At 21.4% G+C, this 9,647-nt stretch overlaps 1 protein-coding gene across 1 annotated transcript; it reads right to left on the bottom strand.

Moving 5' to 3' along the window:
* Positions 1-799: 799 nt before the first annotated feature.
* LOC123266977 lies at positions 800-1,927 on the bottom strand. The gene is made up of 3 exons (XM_044731430.1): positions 1,779-1,927; positions 1,067-1,183; positions 800-997 (listed from the first exon to the last, which is right to left on the bottom strand). The coding sequence occupies exons 1-3, from the start codon at positions 1,831-1,833 to the stop codon at positions 861-863; spliced, it is 309 nt and encodes a 102-aa protein (XP_044587365.1). The 5' UTR covers positions 1,834-1,927; the 3' UTR covers positions 800-860.
* Between the last annotated feature and the right edge of the window lie 7,720 nt (positions 1,928-9,647).

The following is a 9,647-nucleotide window of genomic DNA, read 5'->3' on the forward strand; positions in this document are numbered from 1 at the left end:
TTTTTCATATATTTTATATATATTACATATATGTATATATGAAAAGTATATCAAAATGCATGTGGGTACTCAAATGAAAGCTCCTGATGAGTGTAACATCGGAATGAGCTTACATTTTTAAAAATATCAATAATTAAGAAATGACCTTTTTTCTTGTGAAATCTTGACATTTTTAAAGATATAAGCTCATCCCGTTGTTACACTCATCAAGACCTTTCATTTAAGTACCCACATCAATTTTTCATACATTTATATATATATAATATATATGTATATATAAAAAATATGTCAAAATGCATGTGGGTATTCAAATGAAAGCTCCTGATGAGTGTAACATCGGGATGAGCTTACATCTTTAAAAATATCAATAATTAAGAAATGACCTTGTATCTCATGCACGGTTGACATTTTTAAAGATATAAGCTCATTCCGATGCTACACTCATCGAGACCTTTCATTTGAGTACCCACATCAATTTTTCATATATTTTATATATTTATATATATTATATATATAAATATATGAAAAATATATAAAAAATGCATGAGGGTATTCAAATGAAAGCTCTTGATGAGTGTAACGTCGGGATGAGCTTATATCTTTAAAAATGTCAAAATTTAAGAAAGTGCAATTTAACAAAAGTCATTATTAATAAAGCAAAATTTTATTTATTTATAGTTCACAAGTCACGGCAGTCACATAGTGACTGCAAAGTTGCTAGTTTTTGATTAAATAAAAATAATAAAATAGTACTTTTAGTTTAAAAATTAAAAATAAAAAAATTCAGAGATTTTCAAAATAAAGTTTCCAAATAAATGACAATTATTTTATTTTTTAATGATTTCAGTAGTATAGCGCCATCACTGTACTAATACACAACATACTTCATTTGACTTACAATCTTTTGCTTTTTCAGGATGAATTGATATTCTTGGATTGCAAGATGACATACACTCACCTCCCGAATGGTGACATAGGTTTTGGAACTCGTTTTTCACTAAAAATTTTTTCTTTTCATTAACAATTTACAATTATTATTATATTTTAATTTTCAGGAATTAAATACCTATAGAACAACAGGTTAACCCATTGGTACAAAATATTGACGTACTACGTACTGGTTCCTCGCATGCTTCAGCTTTAAGACAATTTTCAGGTGGGCACATTTCTTGTCCAGCTGAAACTATATTTCAAGTTTTTTATTAATAATAGTTATCATTTATTTAGATTAATAAATTTCAGTGTCAAGGCAAAAGTCGTGTAGAAAAAAAAAATATTTAAAATATTAAAAAGACAAAAAATTTGACATATTTTTCAAAATATGTCAATTTTTTATCACTATTTATCAATTTTTTTAATAGATATATTTTTTTAAAATTTTCAAGTAAAAATTCTAAATTTATTATTCAATTTTTTATTAAGAAATACATATAAAACTCTATAAATATAATTTATTAAATTATAATTTTTTGTAATTGATTAAATTGCAATCATAAAATTAATATTGAAAAAATTTCTTTTTAGATAAAAAAAAAAGGAAAGAAATTAAAAAAATTTTTGAAAATAATTTTAAAAATAAAAACAAAATAATATATTACTTATTAAAAACTAAATATACATATTACAAAGTATTATCTTCAGTAAGATAATTTGTATACAAAAAATAATCATATATTTATCAAATATCGCGATTTTTAGAAGCTAATAATTACGACTCACTATTGACTTATCTACAAGTTAAAATTCAAATAAAAATTAAAAAAAAAAATAAAACTAACCTTGAAGATATGCAGAAGCGAGAATAACAACGAAAATAGCAATGAATCCTTTCATTTTTAAAATAATTAATAGTGTTGTCCGAAAGACTGCCGACGTTTCAATGATGATACTTTCAATGCTCACCGTTATATAAACGCACGCATCGTTGTCACATTATTTGTATCAGTTCGTTACAAATACATACATACATATACATATATTAGTACAACAATTATAGATATACCGTGCAAATTTGAAGTAATAATAATGATAATAAAAGCAACATATCGCAATGATTATTCATATTGTAAAATAAAAGTCAAACAACAATATTTCATGAGATTATCAGTGGCAATAACAATGAGGTACATTAATGATTTATGCCTCTTCATAACTTGTTGTAGAGTTGTAAATTATCTGAAATGAGGAAATAAGTAAATATACTTATTAATCAAGACAAATATTTGAAAATAGTTTCATAATATAATTTAATTTTTTTTTAATAAGAAAATTCATTTCTTCATTATTTTGTTGAAATTATAAAGAAGACAATTTGTCAGTGATTTTATATCTTATAATATTGATTAATAATTAATATTTCATGTTAATAATTAAAAAGGCGCATAAAAAAATTTTTTCTTCTAATGAAAAACAAAAAAAAATAAAGTTCTTAATTATGATCGAAAGCGCGAACAAAAAAAAATTTATTTTTCAAATTTTTGGTCAAGAAATTAAAAGTTTCAAATTTTGACTATTAAAATTGAAAATTTTTAATTTTAGCTTCGAAAATTGAAAATTTAAAAATTTGAAATATTTTGAAATTTAATTGAATTTTTTTCAATTTTGAAGCTAAAATTTCAAAATTTTCAATTCGTAAAACCGAAAATTGGAAAAAAATATTAAAAAAAAATTTTTTTAAGTCAAAAGGGCCTCAAAAATATTTATTTCTAATTTTTTGACTGAAATTTGAAAATTTTTAATTTTTAAAAGACAATTGAAAAAAAAATTTTTTTTTAAGTCAATGGGACCTCAAAAATATTTATTTTTTAACTTTTTTGCTAAAAAATTAAAATCTTCAAACTTATAACACTGAAAATTGAAAATTTTTAATTTTTGGCTTTGAAAATTGAAAATTAAAAAAAATTTTGAAATCAAATTGAATTGTTTTTCAATTTTTGTAGCTAAAAATTCAAAATTTTCAATTCTTAAACAGAAAATTAAAAAAAAATTTTTTTTAAGCCAATAAGGCCTCAAAAATTTTTATTTATATTTTTTTTAAATAAAATTTTCAATTCTTAAAACAGAAAATTGAAAAAAAAATTTTTTTTTAAGTCAATAAGGCCTCAAAAATATATTTTTGACTGAAATTTCCTAAAATTCTTAAATTAATTAGAGCAAAAAAAAAATTTATACGTCCTTAATTTTGACATTAATAATCCAAAAAATAAATTAATAAAAAATATTTAAATAACCAAAAGAAATAATTCAAAAGAAGAAATAAAATAAAAAATAAAAAAGGCAACTTATCAGCTAACAAATGGTTTCCTTTTCCTAAAACTGTGAAGATAAAATAACAGCGACAGAGATATTAAATACAGGAATAAAAGTGAGATTAAGATTAAATTTAAGTTGACGTTTGACGTAGAAGACTTTTCCATAAATCGTATTTGCGAAAGAAGAAAAATAAGTTTGCCTCAAACAAAAGATAAAAGAGTTCAGAGGAAATCAAGGGAATCACCGAAGAGATACTGGGATCGGGACGCCAGTACCAGTTTAACTGAATGAGTACATAACTTACTGATCAGATGATCAGTTGATGGTGAGTCATTACTGTCCTTACTGTCAATCAATTTGTACGATTTCTCGTAAATACTCGGAGAAAGTCTTAACTTTTTTATCATTATTTTCTGATTCAGATTATTTTTTTTCTTCTTTTTTTTTTTTTTTCTGATTTGCAGAGTATAGAGCCTATGGCGACAGGGTTGTTCTTTCGATTGAACCTATGAGAAATAAGTTTAAGATAAGTGCATCTTTTTATGCCTATACATATATATATATATATATATATATATATATATATATATATATATATATATATATATATATATATATATATATATATATATATATATATATATATATATATACTTAGCTTTACAAGAGGGTGAGGTGAGGATGATAGGGAGGTTCAAAAGGTCGAGAGACGATCGTTTGGTTTCTCGTGCGAGCACAAACTCGTTTGGTTCCTCGAAGCATCTCCGTAAATGTGGGCGAGATCGATCTTTTACTTGGGATTTTTCAAAATTGCCCCGAGCTAATATCGTCTCGATCCCATCGATTCTACCTAAGGGAATTAGATTAATACTTTAAATACTTTATTATTGTTATTATTTCCTTTTTCTTTTTTATTATCTTAATATTTATTATTAAATTTATTTTATGACTTTATTACTCTATTTTTTGTTTTTCAGCTTTCCGGTCATCGAGACATATCAATATTTTGCTGGGAATTTTTTATAAATATTTATAGTGAAGATCATAAAATATCGAGGTTAACGTTGTAGGTGTTATATCAACTCAGTTATGAAATAGTTCACTTGGTAATATTTAAGTATGTAACATTGAAATTCAAATTAGTTATTTTTTTTACAGTGGAAGATTTTTTATGATAAGGAAAAGTTATTAAATAATTATTAAATTTATTACTGTTGAAAAATTATTTATTAAGACTCTATAAGGAATATTAAGAAAATTATTTTAAGAGAAAATTAAGTAGTAAAAATGATTATCTAGTTATTGAAGAATTTTTTTAATTAACTATCAATTTATTTACTTGTGATAAAATGAACTGTACTTTCTTAAATATTGACGTTTTTAAAGATATAAGCTCATCCCGATGTTACACTCATCAAGAGCTTTCATTTGAGTACCCACATGCATTTTTGATATATTTTTTATATATATGTATATATAATATTTATAAATATATAAAATATATGAAAAATTGATGTGGGTACTCAAATGAAAGGTCTCGATGAGTGTAATGTAGGGGTGAGCTTATATCTTTGAAAATGTCAATAGTTCACAAGAAATTTGTTAAATTGCACTGTACTTTTTTAAATATTGACATTTTTAAAGATATAAGCTCATTCCGATGTTACACTCATCAAGAGCTTTCATTTAAGTACCCACATGCATTTTTGATATATTTTTCATATATACATATATATAATATATATAAATATATAAAAAATTGATGTGGGTATTCAAATGAAAGGTCTCAATGAGTGTAATGTCAGGGTGAGCTTATATCTTTAAAAATGTCAATAGTTTTCAAGAAACAAGGTCATTTCTTAATAATGACTTTTGTTAAATTACACTGTACTTTCTTAAAAATTGATATTTTTAAAGATATAAGCTCATCCCGATGTTACACTTATCAAGAGCTTTCATTTGAATACCCACATGCATTTTTGATATATTTTTCATTTATACATATATATGATACATATAATATATATATAAATATATGAAAAATTGATGTGGGTACTCAAATGAAAGGTCTCGATGAGTGTAATGTCGGAATGAGCTTATATCTTTAAAAGTGTTAATAGTTCTCAAGAAACAAGGTCATTTCTTAATAATGACTTTTGTTAAATTGCACTGTACTTTTTTTAATATTGACGTTTTTAAAGATATAAGCTCATCCCGATGTTACACTCATCAAGAGCTTTCATTTGAGTACTCACATCAATTTTTCATATATTTATATATATCATATATATGTATGTATTAAAAATATATCAAAAATTGATGTGGGTACTCAAATGAAAGCTCTTGATGAGTGTAATATCGAGGTGAGTTTATATCTTTAAAAATGTCAATCGTGCACATGATACAAGGTCATTTCTTAATAATGACTTTTGTTAAATTGCACTGTACTTTCTTAACTATTGATGTTTTTAAAAATATAAGCTCATCCCGATGTTACACTCATCGAGACCTTTCATTCAAGTACCTACATAGCAATTTTTATATATTTTGTATATATCTATATATATATATATATATATATATATATATATATATATATATATATATATCGTATTTGTGAAATATATAAATATATAAAATATATGAAAAATTGATGTGGGTACTTAAATAAAAGGTCTTGATGAGTGTAACATCAGGATGAGCTTATATCTTTAAAAATGTCAATATTTCACAAGATACAAGGTCATTTCTTAATTAAGTATCTAGAGATGGAGTATTATTCGAATGCAGCCTAAATACTTATCATTATAAATTGACTATTGGTATTGAATTTTGCTTATTCTCTTCATAATATAGATTATTATTATAAAATCTAAAAAATTATTTTTTAAACTTTCCTCACGCCGAATTACCAGCTACAAATAATCAAAATTAAAAATTTTGATTTATTAAATAATGACTTTTGTTAAATTGCACTGTACTTTCTTAAATATTGACATTTTTAAAGATATAAGCTCATCCCGATGTTACACTCATCAAGAGCTTTCATTTGAGTACCCACATGCATTTTTCATATATTTTTCATGTATACATATATATAATATATATAAATATATGAAAAATTGATGTGGGTACTCAAATGAAAGCTCTTGATAAGTGTAACATCAAGATGTGCTTATATCTTTAAAAATTTCAATAGTTCATAAGTTACATCAACAATTTTTGTTTGAAAAATTTTTTTATAGGACCAATATTTTTGCCATAATATTGAAAATTTGAATCATTCATCATGAATTGTTATTTTTAATTTGCTAATTGTTATTTTTAATTCAATAATTACTTGAAAAAAATTTTTTCGTTAATAATTTATCAAATCAGGAAAATTTAATGGTAATTTTTGTGTTAAAAATAATTGATGTAAAAAATATAAAAGAAATTTATAATAGTTAAAAAAAATTTTCTATTTTATAAATTGTTACCGTTAAAACTGTACTCCAGAATATTTAAATACGCGGGTACCAGCTGGTGATATCTAATTGAGCAATAAAAAAGTTAACATAATTATCGAACAAGAAAGTTAATAAAAATAGCAAAACATGAATTAATTATCGATTGTCTTATTTTTAATAATACCTAATTAGTTCCATAGAATTTGTTTATCTAAAATTGCATAAATAAATGTAGACCGTGCTTGTAATTTATAATTAATCCCCAATCTAATCACACTTATTTTTAAATATTTTTAACTTAATTTTCCTCCTGATCATTCAGGCCCGCAGAGTCATCTGCTTCCAGTTCTCTGTACTTAAAACACAAGCTTCTTTATCGATTGCTCGACGGCTGTGTTCTTCATATTCTTCAGATGGAACACAAATATCCTGTTAAGTAAAGAAGAAATAAAAAAGAGGATTTTTTCAAGGAAATAAACAAGAGGATTAATTTTTTAAATTCTAATCGTTGATTTATTAAAAATTTTCTATGAGGCGTACAATCAGTCTACCCTTACAAAATAGACCCTAATTATTTATTAAACAAACTATATTTAAAACGGCCTCACGTGAGTGAAAATATAAAAATGCGGGGAGCGATTCCCGCTGAGATTCAATTAAATATTATTTTATACATTTTAAATTTAATTATTCTACACTTATTATTATTACTATAACTAATTACAATTTTATAAACATAAATACAATAATGATTGTGAAAAGTTACAAGTGTATTAATTAATTAATCAATAAATATCTATGTACATTAGTGATTTATAATTCCTAAGAAGAAATCTAATTTGAAATTATTTAACACATGCTAAGTGTTATACAAATTAATTTTAATTATTTTTAATAATTTCAAATGAGATTTCTTATCAGGAATTAGAGGAATAAATATACACATGCAAATAAATTTATATAATATTATCGTCCGTAAAATTAATTATAAAAATAATAATAATTAATGAACTAAGGAACACACTGTGACATATCGAGTAATAATTGTTACATCGAGCACCATATATATATAACTCGCACACAATTTTTTATATTTCTATATAATAACTATAGAAAATATATAAGTTCAAATTTACTGTATTTAATTATAATAATCAATACAATAGTCACAATTAATTATTATTAATAACTAATAACTAATTACATTTAATTGATATGACACTGAAATTAGCAGACCGTTAAAATTTTTTTTATTTTTGTCATTAATTAAATTAGAACAAAAAAAATATTTTTAAAAAATTGTAATTATAATTTTTCAAATTTTCTACATGGAATTTTTATTTTTATTTTTTTGTAATAATTTTTTTAATAAAAAAATTTTTCTTTATTTTTGTTATTAATTAAATTAGAACTAAAAAAATATTTTTTAAAAATTGTACTTAGTTTTTTAAATTTTCTTAATAATGGAATTTTTATGATTTATTTTTTTAATAAAAAAAATTTTTTTTTTGTCATTAATTAAATTAGAACAAAAAAAATTGTAATTATAATTTTTCAAATTTTCTACATGGAATTTTTATTTTTATTTTTTTTTAATAATTTTTTAATAAAAAATTTTTCTTTATTTTTGTTATTAATTAAATTAGAACTAAAAAAATATTTTTTAAAAATTGTACTCATAGTTTTTTAAATTTTTTTAATAATGGAATTTTTATGATTTTTTTAATAAAAAAAATTTATTTTTTGTCATTAATTAAATTAGAACAAAAAAAATTGTAATTATAATTTTTCAAATTTTCTACATGGAATTTTTATTTTTATTTTTTTTTAATAATTTTTTTAATAAAAAAATTTTTCTTTATTTTTGTTATTAATTAAATTAGAACTAAAAAAATATTTTTTAAAAATTGTACTCATAGTTTTTTAAATTTTTTTAATAATGGAATTTTTATGATTTTTTTAATAAAAAAAATTTATTTTTTGTCATTAATTAAATTAGAACAAAAAAAAATATTTAAAAAAAATTGTAATTATAATTTTTCAAATTTTCTACATGGAATTTTTATTTTTTTGTAATAATTTTTTCAATAAAAAAAATTTTTTCTTTATTTTTGTTATTAATTAAATTAGAACTAAAAAAATATTTTTTAAAAATTGTACTTATAGTTTTTTAAATTTTTTTAATAATGGAATTTTTATGATTTATTTTTTTAATAAAAAAAATTTATTTTTGTCATTAATTAAATTAGAACTAAAAAAATATTTTTTAAAAATTGTACTTGTATTTTTTCAAATTTTCTACATGGAATTTTTATTTTTTTGTAATAATTTTTTTAATAAAAAAATTTTTTTTTATTTTTGTCATTAATTAAATTAGAACTAAAAAAATATTTTTTAAAAATTGTACTTACAGTTTTTTTAAATTTTCTAAATGGTGGAATTTTTATTTTTTTTGTAATAATTTTTTTAATAAAAAAAATTGTTTTAGGTGTTTATTACTTTCAGTATCATAATTTATGATATTGTAATTAACAGAAAGATTTATTAAAAAAGAAATTAACTCTATAAAATTATTATTCAAAGATTAAAATTTAAAAATTTTTTTAAATTCTGATGAAAATTTTTAAATAAATTTTCTTGCTATAAATTATTTACTAAAAAAATTATAAAAATGATCAAATGTCTTTTAATTTCAGTATCTTACTATTAATAATTATGGCATTATACAATAATTATTAAAATTATTATTAGTGTAATTATAATTATAATTAACTACATACAATAATAATTAATATTAATATTAATAATATAAAAATTACAGAGTCATATGGTGAAACAGGAAGAATATTTTTCGTATTCTTAATATCACAGTCACGAGAGGCAGAAAATAAAGTTTTATAAGAAGAAGGTCAGACTTCCTGTGCGAAATCTTTGGTGAGATGAATA

Source organism: Cotesia glomerata, linkage group LG6 (assembly GCF_020080835.1).
Source record: "Cotesia glomerata isolate CgM1 linkage group LG6, MPM_Cglom_v2.3, whole genome shotgun sequence".
In the NCBI taxonomy this organism is placed as follows: domain Eukaryota; kingdom Metazoa; phylum Arthropoda; class Insecta; order Hymenoptera; family Braconidae; genus Cotesia; species Cotesia glomerata.